Genomic DNA, 22,663 nt, shown 5'->3' on the forward strand with positions numbered 1-22,663 from the left:
TGAATAAAAGTATCAGTAACTGATGTCAAGGTTCTGTGAGCCAAATGAATATTTTGTTATGTTAAACGTTTGAAAACAATAGTTCACATTTGTTAAATATACATACACATATATCTGAGAAATGCTTATTAAACTAAATAGAAATCTGATTATTGCCTAGGATGTGTACATAAATCAGGTCAAGACAATCTTACACCGCTGTACCTATAATGCTCTCCATAGCGGTTTGGTGCTTGTTTATGCGTTTAAATATGTTGCATATTTAAATTTACAGCGCCCTCATCAGGACTGCATTTCAAAACCACTGGTTTCAGTTGCCATACTAAGTCGCCATCTAGCGTTCACTTTTAAACTGAACAACCAGCACATTTAATATTTAAAAACCAGAAGTATTCTGTAATGTTAAAAACATTTTATATATTGCAGAAGTAAACATGCTTTTATTGAAAATAAACATATTCAATTACTGGCCTTTCAGTATATTTTTTTAATGAAATATTTTCATTAGGTCATATATAATGATAAATCTTTGCTTTATAACCAATTCAGTTAATTCCATTGTAAAAGTTTTGAGGAAAGTATTTCATGGCATAATACTACAACAAAAATATTAACATACATACAATTGGCACCACAGAGGGCCAGAGCACTTCTAGGGGACAAATAAACTAAGTTTGACTTGTGCACATAGCACAGAAGTGAAATTGGCGGCCTATGTGAAAACCAGCTAGTGCCCTCGGCCACCCATGCCGACTATAGGACTGACCGGTCTGGGTGCTAGACATAAATTTTGCAGGGCATTTTGAAGTGCTTTAGAACAGCGCTTACCTGCCATACTGCTGATAGGGCCGGCCGCAGACTGCATAGTGATCAAAAACCTGTATTGTAAACAAAATCTGAATATCTCTGCTGTAAAGACAAACACACTAGTTAAAAATAAAAAATATATTACTGTTTAGGTTGCATTTAAGTTGCTACTTGCTAAAGATATAAGAATTAGTTTTGCTTTTGGATAAAAATAAATCAAATTGGTCAGAAGCAGTCATTGTCAAACTGGGCCTAACTAGTGAAGGACTTACAGGGCACTTCAAATAGTCCTTAGGAAATCCATAGTAAACTACATTTCTGGAATCTCGGCTTAATTAGACACGAGCAATTCTCAGTCTGTGAGTAGGTTACAGTACACTCATTTTGGTAAAACATCATTGTGTCTTTTTTGCCAGGACCATTATACTGAAAATAAACTATATGATTCAAATTGGGAATTTGCCTAGAGTGTATTGAATTATACGACTGGGAACTATCTAGGGGACATAAATTAGAGGCGTGCTTGTTGCAGAAATGTTGTTTATCAGAAACAGAGTCCTGTTACATCAGTCTACTCAAATGTCGTATTGCAGGTTCCCTTTAAAAGCAGCAGCGGCCTTTAATCTTCTGGATCAGAAGGGTGACGTTACCTTGGCCTCGAATCGCGGGCTCCGATTGGACGAAAGTGACGTCAGTGGTGTTTTTTTCCCCTCGGAATCATGACTTCATCGTAAGTTCATTTTTTAGTGCCAAAGTGCACCTTCTGTTTTCCTTAATTACTAACTCACGGCTATTATGGGAAGGTTATCTTTCACATCTCAGTTAACAATCAGTGTCCCATGTATGAGCGAAACGAGTTGCCAATTATGTGTGCATTTACTTTAGTCCAGTATGACAAAATTTACATTAATGCTACAATAAGCGTAGTTCAGCCGAGCGCTGCCGCCCTGCCTATTCCCTCCCCGGTCTTTAATGTCCACGATTTGTAAACAGTCTAATCCCGAGCAGTGAGGTGCGCTGTCGCACAAATGGAAAATAGCGAGACAGACAACAAGACACTGTGAAGAAGGAGGTGAGTTTATTTGTGCATCTGCCATTTTAAAGCCTGTATATCTTCCTGTACTATGCAGTGTAATAAATTACATGCAGAACCCTATTTCCAGTCCTTGTCGGTAGTGTTCATGCCTGTATGTTTCGGATACCTACTTAACCATGCTGCAATCATGTACTTTTGAGAGGACGAGGAGTGATCCCGGTCTGTTGTATTTCCAATAAAACACCGAAAACCGGTGGTGCTTACTGATGCCAGTATTTTCAGTCCGCTAGCTGTACCACGTTTTCTCTCATCTCTTAATTAAAGGTATGTTGCAATTGCTGTTAGCCATTTTTGAATAATCATCTCCCCGTCACCTTTTCACGTCATACTTTTGTCGCTTTACGTGTGCCATCCTCACCTGGCATACGATTTAAACGATGCGGCAGTGAAATAGCGCATTTTAAACAATTTTACGACTCATTAATGCACGGTTAATCTGATCAGGTAACGCATTACCTTATAAAATCAAACTGAACTGTCCTACTCTGATTCAGAATGACAGGTGGGAAACGAACATGGTCCGTTGTTTTGCTTTTTAGAAAATTGCCGACCTTGGTTTTTCTGCCGCATATTGCATTACCTCTGTCTTTGAATCGTTTTATTATTGTAATCGTTATTTTATGTCGGTCATGAGAGAGCAGCCATTTACTTATTTGCGCGATTCTGTCGACACTTATTTCCGTATTTTTCCTTAGAGCAATTTCAGTAATGAGACGAGTCTAATTAAAAGAATAAAGGGAATGTTGTTTGTTGCAGATACTGCACTCCAGAACCTTTAATGTATTTTATAATTGTTTTTTTTTTGTTTAGCCGTTGATTGCTTAGAAACATCTCAGCGCCAGTAGGAATTAAAGTACTCTATTTTGCTTGTTATGTGTTTTATTAGTACCCCTGCAGGGGAACACACCCAGCGGATGCATGGTCAGTGTACAGTAGTTGGATTGCCAAGCAGTTATACCTGTCATAATGCAGCATTTAATTTGATATAGATGGATGTAAAGAAATGCACATCCTTAGAGGAATTTCTTATAATCTATTGTGCGTATATTTCTTCATGCAGTTTTACTTGTGGTAGTTTGTGTGACTCAAAAAAGCTAAAAAAAAAAAAATTAAAGCATTTGAAAAAGATTTTGCAAGGCAGGGAGAAGCGATAAGGAGACTTTGAGCAACTGCTCAGCACATTTTCTTTAAGGTACTTAAAAGGTTGCCCTTTTTTGCATACTCTTATGCTTGGTAACTTTTTACTTGTGAAATGTGGGATTTCATGATTTACATTATACATATAAATATTTGGATAGTGTATTTACTGAATAAATCCACTTCTCCCAAAATAATAAATGTAATGTCATACACTTTGAAATAACAGTAGGCTGCTGGGCCGCTGTATATTTAAATTGTTTTTTTCCCCATTTTTATTAGTAAGTTGCTGTTCCTTTGGTCTTTACACAACACCCACATGTATATTATGCACGCTAGATAGAGAAGACTTTATAGTGTCAAATGGGGTACCAGTACATAGACAAAACAGGGGATTTGTCATAGTATGCTATGATTAATCTTATTACCTGCCATGTCTTAATTGTTCATTTCTCATCACTTTTTATCTTTTATTAATTTGGAAACTAGCACTTGGCCAAAGACCAGATGTACTCAGTGTTTGAAGGTGGTTATTAAATGCACTGCTGCTAATCTTTCCCTGTCATCTCCCAGTAAGTGTTTGTTTCCATCGCTTCCCCTTTTCTCGCCTATAGTGAGGTCATTATTTGTCTTCTAAAAAGGAGGTTATCTTTTGGTTCTTGAGAGCATGCTGGAAGAATTTTCGCGTAGGGGTGAGTTTTTAGCATTTTTCTGAATTCTTTTTTTCTTCTTCTTAGCAATGTTGCAGGAAACAAAGAAGCTGTTTCTTCATTGGTTTCTATCGACTTTTAACTGGCACAAAATATCAGAGAGAGGACTACCGGCTAGTTGCTTTGCAAAAGGAGTATTTGCTGTGTAGAGTTTCCCTATTATTACTGGTACTGCCAGTTTAAAAAAAGTCTCACTGTGCACAAGTTTGGTGACAATAATTCTTTTGCACAGGCCCCAGTAGCCATGAATGAAAGATTGTTCAATGGATGCTGTCAGCATCCTGCGGAGGGACAATGGTTAAATGGGCAATTTTTAAAATTTTTTATATGTAGTCAGTCCCCCCCATGTTCATTAGGAGAAAAGCATTTTAAAAGCTTGCAGCCTGGGCTTAACTGCATTTGAGCTAAAACACAAACACTCCCCTAGCTAGGCTTCTTTCACAAGAGTGCATGACTGCATAATTGCCAAGGTCAGGATTTGGTGTTTTTTTTTAAATTATTTTCTTATTTACCTTTTTTGGGATTCGAAATAGGGGTGATTCTTGAGAAATATTGAAGATAATTCATTTTCTGCATGGCCAGGTTGTGTGTTTGGGGAGGCAGGGGTGCCGGCGAATGCAGCGCCGTGACATTGTGAGCAACAGCAGCTTGTTTCTGTGATGGCATGTGTCTGCGTGCAGCTGTTCTTCACAGAGGTTTCTTAACTAGGTCATTTTCTTTATAATCAGCTGGATTTGGGACAGGTGGGTTTTGTGCATGACACAGTACTTGCAGAATGCTCACGTTTGTGTCGTAAGTGTGCTGAGACCTTTGCAGCGGTGCATCTGTAACAAGAAATCTGTAAAGAGGGGCATGTGTGAATGACACATAAGTTGCCGAATAAGTTAATTGGTGGATAGGGCATGAATGGGCAGACTGTCTGATAGTACGCGGGATTATTATCAGTCACTCTCTGTGTTTAAAACGGCTGTTATTGACCTTCAACGGTAATTTCATTCATTGTGCATAAAATATTATCATTTTTACTCATGATGAGGTACTCTGTATCAATTTGTATTTAAGAAATATTTAGTATACAATGGCTCAAACAAGCTTGTGATAATTAAGGGGAATTTCAACTGAATTTTCAACGTTCTTTCTGTTAATCCGGTCCACCACACATTCTGCACTTTCTAGCTGGGAGCTTTGGATACAAAGCTTGCTGGAATATCCAGAGCTGAGCTCCCTCTGGCATTACATCATCTAGCCGGGAGGAGGGCACAGCAGGGGTGAAGGGTCACAGGTCATACTGAATGAATGCAGCTGTCCCAGCTGACTGCTCCAACGCTTGTACAATATCTCTTTATTTTTGTCATGTTCCATGCATTTTCACTCTGTTCCCAGCTTAGAAAAGCTGCCTGATGACTGTTTATGAAAGCATATAGTATTTCCACATGCCCCATTATGATATGGACACCGGATAATGACATGGACACAACCCCAACAGGGCAACCCAGCAGCGTCTGATTCTTCATCTCTCACATGTGTTTGCACGTTTTTTTTTAATTATTATTATTGTTTTTTTGTATTTGTTAGGGAAAATTAATGAAAATGCGTCCATGAAGACATTAACTTTTAAAAAAATATCCTTGCCCACGATCCACCCACACACCGATATGGTTAAAAACAACAGTTTCTGAAGGAGACGATTCAATCGGTACTTTATTCTCTAAAAAAACAAACTTTGTTTTGAGGTTTGTTTTGCATTTTATGTTGTTATGAGTAGTCTTTTTAATACAGATCTTGTGTTTTCTTTTAGTCCATGACTAGCGGTTTAATTTCGTAAAAGTGTGCGTTAATTATGAAAGACAGACAGCAAGTGGATAGAAATGTCTTTATTGCGAGATGCAATAAATCTGATCACTGTTCTCTGAAATTGTGCTTTTGGTCACAGAACCAGAGTAACAGAGTCAAGAACTCAGCAGTGGCTGGATCCTGCATGGCTAATTATTTCCGTCACAGTCCTCCACTTTTTTTGTATCTTCTGTAACATTTTAGGTGCTAGCTGGATGCCAGCCAGCACTGCCAGTTTCTCATATACACTGGCCCTCTCCAGGCCACCAAGCCTATGAAATGATTGGTTTTATTTGAGCATCCATCAGCATCACTGGGATGCAGGGAGAAAGAGTGGCCTCTGCAGGCATCTGGGGGTTCAGCGTCTGTAACCGGCTGCATTTCTTTGGTCCCCACAAGGGGAAATTCAGTTTTATAAAAATCTGTGACTGCAATCAAAAAAACTAAAAATGCCAAAAGGTTTGTATTTTGTTAGGTTACTTATGGCTGGGTAGGGGTTGTCATTGTTGGGATTAGAGGATGAGAGTTTTGCCCATAGAAATGAATGGATGGTCCCCACAGAGATATAAATACCTAATGTGTGTGTGTGTGTGTGTATTTGTGGATTAGGATTATATTACATTGTGAGGACCAAATGTCCCCCACAATGTAATAAAAACCTGTTTCTTTGACATTGCGGGGACCATTTTTCAGGTCCCTTCAAAGATCTGTGAATGGAATTAAAAAAGTAAAAATGCCAAAAGTCTTGTATTTCTTTTGGTTACTCATAGTTAAGGTTAGGACTGGGTGGGGGTTAATAAATATGATTAATAACACAGATATGAAAATTACATAGTGTGCATTGTCCCCCATATAGTTTAATGCTTAAAGCACATTTAACTGGACATGTCTGTGTTGTATAGGTTTATACTTAAGTCCATTATTTCTATCTTGTGTACTTTAAATGGACACAATACAGTAATTAGTAACAGAAAAGTATTGCAAGGGAGTGCAAAACTATTTCAAAAAATGTTTTTTTTTCCCCGTATACCGCAACTGTTCTGTAGAATCTCAAAATCACAAATACATCACTATCCAAAATTCAAATATGTACTTTTATTTCTGTTGTGTAACACCATATCCACATTTGTACACGTGAAAAGGGTTTTGCATATTTCTGGATCACGTTACATTTGTTACTTCCCTCCTATTCATTTGCGGATTTTTTTTCAATTCATTATGGGGCTGATCTGTAAGAAAAAAAAAAATCACAAATATATCACTGTTCACAAGTATGTATTTTTATTTGTATAAAATTATATCCACAAAAATACAGAGCGATCTGTACATCTAAAACGGGTGTTGTACATTTGTGGATCACTTCCTCTCTATTTGTGGATTGTGTTACGTTTGTGACCTTTGCTCCTTTTTATTTGCGGATTTTTGTCCTATTCGTACCGCAGCTGGTTATTAGAAAAAAAATCCATAAAGATGAGGTGCAGCTGCGACATTGCTATCAGGATATGAGATTCTGGTGTGTTCCGCTGGTTAAATGAAGCTTTCTTGTTTCACTTTAAAGATAACAGGAGAATTATGAACGCTATTAAGCAGATAATTACATAAACTTTGATGGCTGCAGGGAATTATGCCTAGGAGACTTTCAGAGACTTTTTTTATTTTATGTCTTATAACTACTGCTGGTACATACATGCATTATACTTGCTGTAATTTACAATTTTGCAGCCTTTTGTTTTACTGTCTTCATGAAAGCCTTATTTACGTTTACGGTCCTGTTCATTAACTCATCATGGTGCCAAGAGAGTGAATTTGACAAGCCTTTTTTTTTGTAATCCTTAAAAATAGTCCGTCCACCACCTTCCCATCAATCTTCCCGTATCATGGTCAGGATCAGTCATATACCTCTTAATGTTACAATAACTGAGTCTGAGGCGTGTGATCATTTCTGTGGGAAACCTTCTCTCTGCTGTCCTGTCCAGAGAAGCCATGGATGGCCCGGCTCAGTGTCTGCGGCCGTCTTCCGTGCCACGCGCCCTGGTGCTTCCTGGATCCGTGCCAGCGGCGACGGGAAGGCAGCAGCGCCGGATGATAGATGCCCAGCAGCTGGCCCGGCTCCTGCAGCAGGGCCTGGGCCGCATGCTGCTCATCGACTGCCGCACCTTCTCTGAGTACAACGCCTCGCACGTGCTCAGCTCCATCAACATCTGCTGCTCCAAGCTGGTCAAGAGGCGCCTGCAGCAAGACAAAGTGTCGGTCGGGGAGCTCCTACAGCCTGGGGCCAAGGTGAAGGTAAAGGCCCAGGACGAGCCCCCCCCCCCAACCTTGCCCTCTACCACTGCATGCTGTTCCCCCCACTGCTCTCCACAATGAATACCAGTATGAAGGAAGTTAGGCTCCAGCTCTTTGATGTTTGTCAGTAGGATGGCTTAATATGAAACAGTGGGACAGACTTTGTTAGACACTGGCAAGGTGCAGTGCAGTCCCCCCTATTTAGAAAGACCCCCTGCTCCATTGGCAGAGCACTGATCACGGCTCCGACATGGCAAAGACTAGCATATGCCACTTCGGATGTATGTAACATCACACAGGCCTCTGTCACGTTTTACAGGCTGTAGTGAGCGCTGGAAAGGAGTCCTGTTCACTTCATTCTGCCTGTAGGTCCTGCATTGATCTGCCTAAGCGCACACTGGCCTGGAGTGGGCCATTCATTGGCCAGCTGCATTGAAACCAATACAGTTTCTGACTTTGCATCAAACTGTGAACTTCCAAAACACGATGTCGTTATTATTATTATTATTATTATTATTATTATTATTATTATTATTTAAACTACTGTGGCCAAAGAAGTAAGACTGGTAGGGCCCTTAATCGCTGTGCTTTTGCCATGGCCACTGTCTGACGTTTTATTAGCTGATCCTGTCGGCTGAGTAAGAACAGCTGATCCACAATGGAAATCTGGATAAGGACAATAGAATAATTGTTCAGAAATAGTAAGTTTAAAATTCCAGAACCAGATTGCGCCTTAAACTGTTTTAATTATGTTTTTTGCTAAGGTTTTTCCTGTTTATGGTTTTCAGACTATGTCCATGTACTGTGGAAGTAGCGGCATTTAGACTGTGCCTGTTTACATGGAGTGTTCCAAAGGTCGAAGCTCATTACACAGTAAGACCTGTGCAGTTACCCTTACACAGTAAGACCTGTGCAGTTACCCTTACACAGTAAGACCTGTGCAGTTACCCTTACACAGTAAGACCTGTGCAGTTACCCTTACACAGTAAGACCTGTGCAGTTACCCTTACCTGTGACTATGGAGTGACGCCTGTTTTACCCTCAGCTGACCCATGTGCCGCTTGCTCTGTGTGATCATGAGTGGCTGGTGCTGAGTCTTGCTCTCCGGGTGATGAGTGAACATGGTCCCTTCAGTATCGTAAAGACGCGGGACTCTCGAAGATGTACTGTGAGCATTTTTGATAAAAGGTCTCTGAATAGTTCTCGGTTATCCTGATCTTACTGGGAGCCTCACAGCATCTTCTGTTCCTATGGTAACGTAGCATGAAATTTAACATGAAGAAAGACAAACCAAGCCACCTTAATGCATTTCATTCATATCTTTGCCCGGTTACTCCAGTACATGCAGGAAAGCCGCAGTCAGGGTGCAGTTTGCTGCGGAGGAGGTAACAGATGAAAGTCATATTTGTTGGATTTTATATATATATAATATATAAATTCTGATAAATTCTGTTGGTTTCCCTGTGTGATGCGGGCAGATTTCTGCATCACACAGAGGGCTCTGCTCTGCTTTCATGCCCCGTCGTGCTGTGCCGATGGACGGCTACATTTCCAGGAGCTTTCTTGAGTCATGTTTGGCAGCGCCGGCCCATCTGCGTGTGATATAGCCCCGCGAAGCTCCCCCGGATCGCGCTCCTCATTCCCCCTTCTCCCCTCCCCTCCCTGGGCCTGTCTCCAGCTGACTCCCTCTCATTACCTCCCTGCCATACAGGATAATGCCTGCGATTAGTGAAAGGCTTAATTAGGCTGGCGGTATTCGGTGGCGGTTTGGGCTAGAGGAGGATTCTTTGTGATTGGGTAAGCATGACATCACCCTCTTTTGTGTAGCCGCTGGCAGCATGCACATGCGGCACGTGTGAAGCGGCTGCAGGGTACTGGTGCGAGCCTCCCAGTTGCTTTGCGCTATAAAGTTCATATTGAATTCATAATCAGCTCCAGCTGCCTCTGAATTCCCTGCCTCCTGCCCTGTGCCCCTGGATAGCCTCCAGGCTCACTGCAGCGCTGTGCTAGATAGGCAGTTAAGGAAAACGGATGGATAGAATGAATGCAGTTATTCTGTAGTAAACAGTAGTCCTCATGGCCTTGCTTTTGGTTAACATTATTATAGCTCTCTGATCAAGGACCCTAATCCCAGCTAGACATTTTTTTCAGCCAGTTGAAGTAACTTGTCTGCAGATGCTTCAGCAGTGTCACAGAAGGCTACGTCTGCAGCAGCGGCTGAGGATGGGCCTGATTGTGAATGTGAAGCACTTACTGTAGCAATGGCTTTCTGGCAGTTAGCTAGCATATTGCCTCCAGGTCATTATGAAGAGAGTGTTTCTACTGTAAATGCACACAGTATCCTGTGGCAGGAAGAGACTTTGGAGGAGCGGCCGTTTATGTTCCATAAGGCCGTGTGAGTTATACACCAGCTGTGCTCTTTGTCAAGTGGGTTTTTTTTTATATTTCAGCCATATACACAGTGAAAATGGAACATTGTTCCTCCACGACCAAACGTGCAACACAAAGAACAGAAACAAATGGACTGGCATCAGACATCAGCCCATGTAATCCATGCTGTGCACTGAGGTTGTTTCTTCCTAATTGTGAATTAAGGCTCCAGAGCAGCATTCAGATGGCAAGCACTGTGATGACGAGCTGCGAAATGAGGGTGGTGACTGCAGGGGATACATCACTGGATGGGACCTGTGGGAGTGGAACTAATACTTTGTAAGCCTTGGGGGAACTGTGCTGTGGAAGGTGCTATATAAAAACACGTTGAACTGTACAGTATATGGCATGTGTGCCTGCAGGTTCTTTTTGCTTCTCTCTCCCTTTCATTCAGTTCTGGTCAATGAATATTTGTTCAAAGTGCATTACTGTTAGACAGAAATAGCAATTCGGTCATCAAACTGAACAAACCGTGATAAAAGTTATGTGACAGCAAAGAAATATAATAAGTGTTAAAATTAGAACATTAGATCTGTGTGTCATTTGCACTCCTCCCTTGTGCCTCCTCACGCCCCCCCCCTCTTGCCGCAGGAGTCAGTGGGGGCTTGTTTGTGCGCCTCCTGCCCTCCTGCTCCTTAGTAGGCAGCCGTGACTGTGACCCTTACCCCCACTGAGCCGGGCTGCCGCACCCAGCACTGCCTACCTGAGCTGCCCCAGCCGTAAGTGAGCTCATTCCCACATGTGGCTGTGTGCTTATGAGCTGGACTGAGGCCACCAGCTGCAGGGTGGGGGGGAGGGGGGCATTCCAGCATTTTCCATGTAGCAGCTGCATTAATGTCCTGCTCGTTTCCGTGTGTCCTTTGCAGTGTGTCCTTGGCAGTGTGTCCTTTGCTTAAATATTCAAGCAATCCTGAAACCGGCTTTCTCGTCTTACCTCCAGCATGCAGGGCAAGCATGCTGTGCAGACGCACTGCACTGTCTGCACCTGCAGCGTGTACCTGAACACTGTACACAGCTCAAATCCCCAGTGTGGGCCGTAATGGAAGGATGCTGCACTCGGGGTTTAGTTTCCCCTAAGCGAACAGCCCTGATAGGAACGTGCTTGATTCAGTTCGATTCAGTTTATTTATGGACTGCCCTTGCCGGCACAGTCGCCCAAGGATGCTCTTACATATATAAACATGGTCCACGGTGCAAGCAGTGTGTGATACAGAGGACAGTGGCGGAGAGAGAGAGACACAGATCCCTCAGTTTAGAATGTCGCACTGGCGGGTGGAGAAAACGACGGGGGTCCCAAGGTGAGACGGCTGCCCACACTTACTGAGAGAGGGAGGAGAGAATAAAATGGTGTGTAATCAAACAAATGCACGCACTAAAACATCCAAATAAAAAACACCTGAATGTGGTTTTCTGTGCTGGAAGGTTGGTGTTTAATACTCAGTAGGTTATTGGCTTTTTCTAACTTAGCTGCCCAGGAAGCAGGTGAACGCAGATCCCTGCTCTGCTGGACCTTCCCGGCGCTAAAGGTGCTACCTTATAGCCAGAGGTCACACCGTGGTTGCAAGGTTTTGCCGTAATGCTGTCGGGGCCGAACAAGTTGCCTGACGGGTGGAGGCAGCCGGGAGCCCGGGAGCGAAAAGGAGAGAGACCCTGTTGGCAGGGGGCTGGGGGCAGGAGCGGGGTGATGTCTGGATCTGAGAACAGCCACGCAGTGGGTGACTGCAAAAGCAAAGTGTGTCTGGATCCAGCCAGCAGCTTTCCTTCTGCTCGCTTTGCCCCTGCCCCGCCTGACTCGCAGCTAATGGTTTATGAGCCGGCTGTTTATGGGCGCAGTAACCGCCTCCGCGGAGGTGCTACCGGCCCTTTAACTGCAGCCGAGGCCAGGCCGCTGTGGGCGGCGCCGCTCGTTTGTGCGATTATGTCACTCGGCCTACCTGGCCAGAGGCAGACTCTGTAATGTGTAGCAGGCCTCTGACCTTAGCTGTCCCAGAAAGGGCCTGACGTCAGCCACGGGGCCCCGGGCCAGAGCAGAGGAGGATCGTGGGGGCGAGACGAGCCCTACCAGGCGGGTGAACGGAGCCAACTCAGGGCTGCCCAGCCATCGGGCTTTTTGCTTAGCCGTTAGCGCCAGCAGTGCTACATGCATGGGCATAGCATGTGGAACCTTATTCCCCTCCCCATCGCTTTTATATACTCTGGATGCACATTAATTTGGCAAATGGTAGCACATTCATACCTTTGTATCTCAGGTGGGAAGGGGGACAGTAGCACTTAGGAGGTGGTCTGCAATCTGTCTGTCTGCATGTGAGGGCTGAGTGACACCCCCCCCCCCCCTCCTGTGTCGTGGAGCAACTGCTGTGGATCTCTGTGACACACAGGAGTCAACTAGGCGCTTCACAGATGGATGGATGGATGGATGGAAATTCTGTATTGTCTGTCAAATGAGGATATTTTTCTTTTTGCCATTCTGATTTTTTTTTATACACAAAGGACGACCTTTTGTGTAATAACATCATATACAAGTTAGAACAGGATATGTTGTTTAATGATGCCCGTCACTAAACATGCTAACTGTGAGCCATTCATCAGAGAATTGACATATCACACGCTTGCTTGATGACCTTCAGCCTTTGCACCAGCGTTCATGCTGTACACACTCACAGTCTGTGATGGCAACAATCTCATCAACAAAGAGTCATTCATCTTCTGAAGCTCCAATAGAAAGAAACTTCCTCCTGGGATGGGTTCCAGTTCCACTCACCGTGCTCCTGTTCCAGAAAAAATCCTGGTGCCACTAACCATGCTACTGTCCCGGTCCCGCTCGCCCTGATCCTGTCCCGGAAAGGGACCCGGTGCCGCTCGCCCTGATCCTGTCCCGGGAAGGGACCCGGTCCCGCTCACCCTGATCCTGTCCCGGGAAGGAACCTGGTGCCACTCGCCCTGATCCTGTCCCGGGAAGGGACCCGGTCCCGCTCGCCCTGATCCTGTCCCGGGAAGGGTCCCGGTCCCGCTCGCCCTGATCCTGTCCCGGGAAGGGACCCGGTCCCGCTCGCCCTGATCCTGTCCCGGGAAGGGACCCGGTCCCGCTCGCCCTGACCCTGTCCCGGGAAGGGTCCCGGCGTCGCTCGCTCTGACCCTGTCCTGGCTTAGGTGTCACAAGCTTTCTGAAAATGGTCACCCAGAACCCGCAGGAGTTTCAGTTCATTTGTCTTGCTTTTATATCACAGCAAAGATCAGGGAATTTAATGCTTCTGCATCTGTGACTTTTCATCATGCATAGTAAAAGTCGTTACGCGTGCATAAGAAATATCAGCAAAATGATAGAGAAATACTTATTACATTCTTCTTATTTTGTTTTTGGCATTGATATGGTGACTGTTACCCTTTGATATATCTGCACAGCTGGACCTGGGCAGGAAGCAGGAAGTGGTGGTGTACGACCAGAGCACCCAGGACACCAGCGTGCTCACCAATGACAGCTTTGTCTACATTCTCCTGGGCAAGCTGGAGGGCAGCTTCCACAGGGTGTCCCTGCTCACAGGTAGGTCCTATGCCAAACTCCACACAGAAGTTACACTCCTTTGTAGCATTAGTGTCTTCTTAAACCGAAGCAGTGGAGAAACATCTGGCTGTGGTGTAGGTGTCATTATGTTTTTTGACCAGCAGGTGTCGCTCAAGTCGTCATCTTTGTTGTCCGTGGTAAGGCTCAGCTGAACACCACATTAAATTAAAATGCTCTGCCAGGATTTTGCTGTAAGACTGAGCACGCAGAGTAACATTTTCCCTTTACAGTATTATTATTTATTTCTCAGTTATACTCTAAATGCTGTGTTCTTTTGAATGACTGAATAAAAATCAATGATCCTTGACTTCAATTATTCCTGTTACCCCATGCAGCTTAGGAGATAAGTGGGTAAGGCAGTAATAACGCTGTACAGCTGGAGATTTATACAAAAGCCAGAGGCTGCACTGATGATGTAAGATGCCAAACAAGAATCAGAGAGCAGCAATTATCCTCCCTGGAAGAGAGCAGTGGCCAAATGGGGATGTCTTGGCCTGTGAGAAAATGTGTCAGGATGAAACTATTTAGGGCTCCCTGAGCACACGCTGCAGTCTCCCCACATTTGAAGAGCAAGGCCTGTTCTCCCCCCATTTCAAAAGAAAAGATAAAGGGCAGGCCTGCTGGTAGGAGTGGTTCCCAGAGGCTGACGTAAAAGGAATGTAGAATACCAAAGAGGGTAGATTTTCCCCATAGATAAGAGCGATCCTTTGTCTGCTTGTTTATTTACTGATTGTGCTCTGTGCTGGGAGAGGAACAGAGCAGCCCTTGGCGGGGCTTATGATTGGGGTATGACGTCACGCTCAAGTGAGGATTACAGCTTGTGTGAAGTAATGGTTTGTGTAATCCTCTTGCAAGTAGCTGTGATGCCCTGCACAACAGGGCCACTGTGTTACCTGTGCAGGTTGTGTGTTTAATGCTGTGACGGTGTGTGTGTGTCACTCGTTTAGCCAGCGGCGATGGCCAGGGCATGCATGCGCAGGAGCATGACCACGCTGGCGTGAGGCCCAGTACGGCTCTCTGTGTTGTTCGTGTTTGCATGAGTGTGTGCACTGAGTAATGAGGAAATGGGGGAGGGGGCTAAGGGATGTGTCTGGTGGCGTGCTCACCAAATGAGAGCAGAGGTAGTCACGCTGGAGTGAAGTCATTGGATTCCAGCACAAACAGAAACAGAGGGCTGAGAGGCACTTACAAGGGCTGGGCCAGTGCTAGGGCAATGCTGGGCTAATGCTATGGCAATAATGAGGCAGTGCTGGACTAATGCAATAATGGGGTAGTACTGAACCAATGCTATGGCAATGCTGGACTAATTCTGGGACAATAATGGGGTAGTACTGGACCAATGCTGGGGTGATGCTGGGACAATAATGGGGTAGTACTGAACCAATGCTATGGCAATGCTGGACTAATTCTGGGACAATAATGGGGTAGTACTGGACCAATGCTGGGGTGATGCTGGGACAATAATGGGGTAGTACTGGACCAATGCTGGGCTAATTCTGGGACATTAATGGGGTAATACTGGACCAATGCTATGGCAATGCTGGGCTAATTCTGGGACAATAATGCAGCAATAGTAGGGAAATGCTAGGCCTATTTTGGGGCAATGCTTGGGCAGTGATGGATGGCCAATAATGGGACAATGCTGGGGCAATGCTGGGGCAATGCTGGCCAACGAGTGTGTGTGTCCATACACGATAAGGTGTGTGCATGGGTGTCTATCAGCGTGTGTGTTGGTGATAAACTTTGTGTGATTGTGTGTGCCAGTGTTTCTTCTAACCATGTGCTACACGTCACAATGAAAAAGGATTCTGGGAAGGTGTCATGCTTCTTAACCATGATCAGTTGTAACCTTCCTCTCTATTATCATGTGTGAGTCATGGTGGACCTATCGACTCTTTGATTATTCAGATATGTTTGAAAGAAAGGAGTTAAAAAGAATGAGTCAGCCAGTGTTGAAGCATATGAACATGAGTATGTTACCCTTGGTGCCCCTGTTAACAAGCATTGCACAAGTGAGCATCAGTGACATCATCCTATCAATTCCCTTGAGGCTGTGACATCATCTAGTTTCACCATGACATTCTCTCCTCTGTACATAGCACAATATGAGGCATTTTGATTAAAAGAGATGGATCATTCCATGAAATCCTCAGAAATAATCAGCAGAAAAACTCTAAGTCTCCATTTTTTAATATGGTATAAGTGTGACTGTTTGGCTCAGTGTAAACCAATTTAAAAACTTGTACATTTAAATTTAACTTTAGAGAGATAAGAAACACTTATTCAGAAAAGGGTCAGGAATTTCATCTGTCCCTTGCTACAATCTTTTGAAATCATTTGAATTTCTGTTTTGCTAAATGCAAACATTAAGCATAAAACCTGCATAAGGTGAAATGTACCCTATTATTGGTAGAATGAGCTTCAGTGAAATCAGAAGGTTAGTTGTTGTTTTGCTAGATGCTGAGTTACCAAGTAAATCCCTAGTGTTTCAGTGTGCTGGCTGCCCTGGGGCCTGCCCCCCCACCTCGGACTGCCTGCCCCCCCACCTCGGACTGCCTGCCCCCCCACCTCGGACTGCCTGCCCCCCACCTCGTGCTGCCTGCCCCCCAACCCAGGCTGCCTGACTTTACGTTGGGGTGATGCTTTCCTCTCACGCATTTCTAATGATTTGGATAGAATCACATCTAGTTTCATTCTTATCGAAGTTAATCTGAGCGTTAATCTTTTAAAGAGACAGCTTTGCCTCATAGAGATACTTTCCGCATGCGTTTATCAATTGCCGGAGTAGGTCAACAGAGTCCTTTGTATTCTTCCCTTGCTCCCAGCATAAACTGTTGCTTAGAGATGCTCCAGTCAATCTGTCATATGTGCAAGTCCATAAGCTGTTGTTTTCAGCTTTCTTTGGGGTGCTCCAGGGATGCTGTGTGATCCTGGCTTGTATGCCTGCTAAATAAATGTAAATGAAAGACCAGCAGGCTGTGTGGGTACTGTGCTGTAGCATCTGAAGCTGAACGTGGGGCCTCGGTTGGCTTCCAAGGATGGATCTGTGGCGCTGGACCGCATGGCTTCATCAAAGAAGTTTCTTCATGGCCAGCAAAATGAAACGCAACCGGGGGTCAAGGTCCTTTTAGCAACAGCAGATTACAAGAAGAAAACACCCAAGAATGATGTACTGTATGTGGGGTGGAGACTTTCCCTGATCTTATGCAGTCCTGGGGGGCTGACCTGTAAAACAGTAATAGGGCAGATATTACAACAAGGGCTGATTCTGGGTGCTTTAAGGTAGATACCTAAAATTGAAAGCTTTACTGTTGTAAAAATAAACATTTGCATGATGTCGATGCGCTACATTTAGCCATCCTTCCATTCCGGATATCCAGTGAGAGTCTTGATGAGCCTAAAGTCTATCCCAGGAACCATTGGGCACAAAGGCAAGTTAGTCCCTGGACAGGGTGCCAGTCCATCGCAGAGCATGTATGGACTATGTTTATTTGGATAAGCTTTTAATAATCTTTTCTCAGTAGAAGTTTCATAGCCTTCCTAAAAACGGATGAAAAAGTTAAACGTAGTCAAACCATGCTCTAGCTAGGATTTAGAGTGTTACTAATGTCATGACAGTTGTTCTTCAAATGTCAGCACCCAGCAATACCTCAATAATTGCTGCTAATGCGGTGTTTTATATATGAAGTATGACAAAAATGGAAACTGGGGCTTTTAGTAATCCACAGCTTTTACCGTCTGTCAGTGTTTTGTGCCGAAATTGGGATTCTGTGCTTTAGCGGGATGCCCTGAGTGGCTGGCCCGCATTAGTGCTGGTTTGCGGTTGTGTCAGACACCCTGCGCTGCTGTAGCTGCCCATCCCTGGGCCCCATGCTGCCAGCCGGGTCAGCATCCCGCTGACCACAATTACACACTGCTTTAGTGAGCAGGAAATGAAACACTCTGGAAAAATCTGTCAAGCTTTAAGCCTGATTTGCCGTGTTGTTTCATGTCAGCAGTATCAAAACCATTACGATGGTATAATTGTGAATGTAAATACTGTAATATCATGATGCAGACTGGCGAGGTTTCTGTTGCCCGGATTCTATTTTATGCCTCGGATTCTATTTATTTGTAAGTTTACTATGCATCTGCTGGCGCATTCCAAACTAAATCTCATTGTACTTACAATGACAATAAAGCATCTTTATCTTTGTCCTACAGACTGGATTCTCAGTGTTGGCTTTAAATGGGCCCTCTTACTGTCACCAGGAGTACAGCAGGATCTGTAATCGCATAGTGGTCCTTATGTGCTGTTGGTCTGAACATATTGTCTATACATTGCTCTGACTTTTCTGTCTATACATTGCTCTGACTTTTCTGTCTATACATTGCTCTGACTTTTCTGTCTATACATTGCTCTGACTTTTCTGTCTATACATTGCTCTGAGTGAGTCTTTACAACCTGTTGGTCTCTGAGCACATTGCTCTGTCCTTACAAAGCAGCACCACGCAAAACTAATGTTTCTGGTCATTTCTTATTGCTTCAGCTGCTGAATTCCTTAACTATCTTACCTCCCTCTTTTACAACACTTGTTTGGCACTGCCTGTACAAGCCTTGTATCATAAAATATCCATCCATATACTGCAAAATAGTATTTCAAAGAAATAAATTATATATTCAATTGTTGTATAAATATGTATCAATTGTTAACACATAGTTTTTTTAATAAAACAAATATTAATTGAGAGATGTCTTTCACAGTAACCAAATATTATCAACAAGAGCATCAGAGCCTGATGTGGTCACTGAAAAGATCATCCACACACACACTATTCTCATCTAAGTGTACAATTTTGTCATTGTATATTTGTATATGTCATTTCACTATTGCTGCAGAAACGCACGCAAGCAGTCGTCTATGTATAAACTGGACAGGTTTTTGGTGTATGAAAGGTCCGCTTCCCCTGTATATAAACTGGTCACTGGCACTGAGCCCTCAGAAGCTGGGGTCTGGAGACCATCAAGGTGGGCAGGCGGGGGGCTTTATCCATGCAGCCTTTCCAGGCACCGGTCCTCCATGGAGCTTCTGGCCTCTCAGATCTCCCAGCACCCTCCGGTGCTTCGTGGAGCCTTCAGCGATGGAGGTTGGCCCTCTTTGCCCCCCCCCCCCATGGCTTGGCTCTCCCCTTCCTTTCAAAATAATCCCAGGGGCTGAGCAAAGACAGAGAGGGATGTGTTTTATAAATACACAGGTTAGCTGCTTTGAAATCTGTTACCACCCCTGGCCACTTATACTTATATTTACACAGAGACTTGCGTCACCGAGCTGGACGGCTGCCCCTGGGTTCGCACCCTCATGAGGACAAGGGGCGTCTTGTCCAGGGAGATTTAGTGTTGAAGGAGTCGTGCATTCTGGGAGGTGTAGGCCTGGAGGTCCTTGCAGTCTTTTTCCGAAATAAGTAATGCCTTGGAGAAGAGTCATTTTATCTGTTGAATCTGAACATTTTCCTGGCAGGAGAGGCACTCCGTTTCCCAAAAGTCAGGAATCGTGGCTGCTTGCTCCTGCTTGTGGGGAAAAGCAACAGCTTAAGAAAGAAGGTCATTGAAATCAGATTAATGGAGCGATTTCAAATTCAGGCTTTCAGTAAATGCACACTGTCTGCCTAATTAGGTCATATTGTGTCTTGAAAGCCCTGATTTATTTAGCCCAGGCTGATGTCAGCTTCAGACTAGGTGTGTGATAGGGAAGAATGCCTCTGTTTTTCCCTCTACAAAAACAGTGCCACAAATAGACGAGCTACACAGCTTCCTGATTTTTCTTCCCTTTTTTATGGATCGCTTGCATATCCCTTACTAACTATAGTTTGCTTGTATGTTTATGCACACTACTGAACTCTTGGCTGACTGTTAGTGAGTCACTCTCTCACTTTAATTTCCTCTTTCTATCTTTAAGTGTTTTTCGATAAGCAATGATTCCTTGACTGACTGAGGCGAGATCAGGCAGCCCTTAGAGGTGCTCTACACTATGGGCTATGTGTGAATTTCTGAATATTCTGACTGGCGCGTGCTGTTCTCTATCTCCTCTCTGCTCTGAATGGGTTACTTTTTGGACACTCTCACACAGCAGCTGCTCTGTTCCTGGACACCTTTAAACCCTGAATAGGAGTCATGCAGCGTTGTGCATCAAGACGCTCAAACCTGCGTCCCGCCCTGTGTCTTACGGCCCTGTGTCTTACGGCCCTGTGTCATTCTCTCCCTTTTTCTTTTAAAGAGATGAAAATAGGGCCGGGCGACCAGTGCCAGATGCCTCCTGCATGACGTGATCCCTCCGCATTCCGCGTGCTCTCAGCAAAGCAGCGCTGACTGTTCTCTAACCTCGGCTGTCTTAAAGGGGCCACGCACCCGTCCATCCTGGCCAATCCCTAGCTTGGCAGCCATAGCCTGTCCACCACTAGTGCCACGTTTTTGCGGGTGGCTGCTGCAAAGCGTGGCGTCCTGCGCTGAGGCCCCCAGCCGACGGTGCAGTGGCAGTAACGCGATGTAGTGTCAGGCAGTGATATCATACATCACTGAGGATTCAGTGAGGGCTTTGGCCCAAAAGCTCTGTGTGTCACGACTGGGAACATTCCAGCATAACGTGACAGGCGCACCGCGATTGCCATCGAGTCCGCGTGCTGAGCCTGTGTTTTTACTGTGAGTCAGAGGGGAGAGTCATAGTTTTAAGGCCCCTGAATGTTCTGAAAATTCCCCCCCATGACAGATTCAGTTTATCTCATGAAAACTGTTTGCTGTGCAGATGAAGAGCCTCAGTATAACAGGGGTTGGCGGGGGGATGGATTCAGGAGTGACTTCAGGACATGGAGCGGAAACCTTGCCCAGCTGCCAGAGGCTGAAAAACTATAGCCTCCCCCCCCACATTTGGGAACTGGAAATAGAACGGGATCTCTGGGAATTAGCGGCGCATGTGTGCTATCCTCACTTTGTTGCTCGTGCGACTGTTACTGGGGCAACACAAACACGGTTAACATACCGTCTTAAAATGGAAGTGAGATTCTGCCTGACAGCTGCACCGAAGGCAGCGTCAGGACGCCGGCCATCTCTGACTCGCTTGGCTCTCCTGTTTCCTCTAATGAGACAATAATAAACAATAACTGCAGCCCCCAGCAGCCTCCCGGGACAGCAGCAGCAAAATAAAGCAGCCCACCCCGGCGAAAGGCAGCCTTATTTGATGGGGAGGCAGTGACCTCACAAACCTGTGATCTGTCTGCAGTTTGCATGCTGTCCCTCTGTCACATGTTATTCCTCCCAAAAACATGCATTTAGGCCAGTTGGTGTCTTTTAGATGTCCATAGAATATAATTATGTGTTTCTGTACCTTGCAAGGGACTGGCATCCTATCCAGGGTGTACCCCAGTCTTATGCCCTGTGATGGACTGGCATATCATCCAGGATGTACCCCAGCCTTGTGCCCTGAGCTGGACTGGCATCCTGTCCAGGATGTACCCCAGCCCTGTGCCCTATGCTAAAACATAGATGTATTTTTATTCTTTATGTCAAGAAAGAATCGTTTTTAGCATGTATATGAAATGTTTTTATTTAGATACTTTAATGTAAAGTGACACCTCTTATTGTTATATTTTTCCTGTTTAATATAGTGAGCCTTCCTTGCAGCATGTTAGATGATGCACCTTTAATAAAGGTTGTGGATTTTAACCTGCAAAAGTTCTGATTTAAGAGACGTGTCTCTTAGCATCTTTGCTGCCTGCTAGCAACAGTGTAGTATTGTAGTGTGTTGCAGCTGAAGCATGGTTAGGGATCAGGAGGAAAGTCTTCATGCACCTCCTTCCCCCTCCGCTGTCGTTCACATTCGCCGATGCAGCCAAACACTCCTTCCTCGATAAAGACTTGACATTTCCCATCTCTGATGGCAGGCTAAATTTGGCCTTCCAGTCTGTCGCTATACCCCTCTGCAGTGAACAATGGCCAGTCATTCTCATCATTTCAAGTATTCCAGACAGTTCCCATATTCCCCCCTTCCCCCCACCGGACACATAAGTTCTGTAGTTCTGTAAACAGATGCAAACTAGCCTTTGACAAAACCCCCTCCCTTCCTTGGCTTCCGAAGGCCCCCCACTCCCCGCGCATTCCTTGTGGTGTAAACACGCTGTCCCTTATGTGGTGACTTCCCACCTGCCCTGCATTCTCCCAGCCTGCCTCACCACATCTCCTCTGTACCCGCTACTTCTTGGTTCATTAGCCTGCCTAGGAATAAATGCGCTTGTCCTCCCGTGTGAACGGGAAAAGCAGCACCGTTCTTAAAAAGCGAGAGTCACGTGATGCCACGCAGAGATGCCGGCCGTCATGGAAAAAGCGACAGCGTGTTTGTGGGTTAGGGTTAGAGTTGGGTTAGGGTTAGGATTAGGTTAGTCACACACTGCACATGTCTTCAGAGGTTTTCAGACAGAAGCTGAATCTCTCTCTTTCGCCCTCAGCTTTTCAATGTTGTTGCCGGAATTTTTACTCTCCTCGCTTTTTTTTCTTCTTCTAGTGTTTTGTTTTTATTCTTCCAGTGCAACTTGACTAAATATAATGTGTGGCGCTGTGAAGCACTTATTTAAAAGCTTGAAGTGACGAGGTCATGCCCTGTTGTGTAACTCGGCGGGTGACTCCTTTCCCGCGGTGCTTCCAGCTCGGTGACATCACTGCTTTTCAGGTCATTATGGTCACAAAGTGGGACAAAAGCTCATGGAGGTTTACTTCATCTGCTGCTGTGAAGCTGGTCTGCCTGCTCACTGCTCAGCATCCTGCCTCCCTGTCTT

General features: G+C 44.8%; 1 protein-coding gene across 3 annotated transcripts in view; it reads left to right on the top strand.

Annotated features, from left to right (window-relative positions):
• The first annotated feature begins 1,511 nt into the window (after positions 1 to 1,511).
• The window catches only part of LOC111841061 (dual specificity protein phosphatase 8-like), a 38,018-nt gene continuing 16,866 nt past the window's right edge, over positions 1,512 to 22,663 (top strand). Inside the window, exons 1-3 of one of the 3 annotated variants that reach the window (XM_023806553.2) lie at positions 1,512 to 1,537; positions 7,560 to 7,869; positions 13,702 to 13,840. In XM_023806553.2, the coding sequence (XP_023662321.2) occupies positions 1,527 to 1,537; positions 7,560 to 7,869; positions 13,702 to 13,840 (460 nt within the window). In that variant the 5' untranslated portion in view covers positions 1,512 to 1,526. Of the gene's footprint in view, positions 1,538 to 1,568; positions 1,880 to 2,254; positions 2,348 to 7,559; positions 7,870 to 13,701; positions 13,841 to 22,663 lie in introns of those variants that run through there. The other 2 variants (XM_023806561.2, XM_023806570.2) reach the window with 2 other exon arrangements.

The sequence above is a fragment of the Paramormyrops kingsleyae genome, chromosome 11 (genome assembly GCF_048594095.1).
Source record: "Paramormyrops kingsleyae isolate MSU_618 chromosome 11, PKINGS_0.4, whole genome shotgun sequence".
In the NCBI taxonomy this organism is placed as follows: domain Eukaryota; kingdom Metazoa; phylum Chordata; class Actinopteri; order Osteoglossiformes; family Mormyridae; genus Paramormyrops; species Paramormyrops kingsleyae.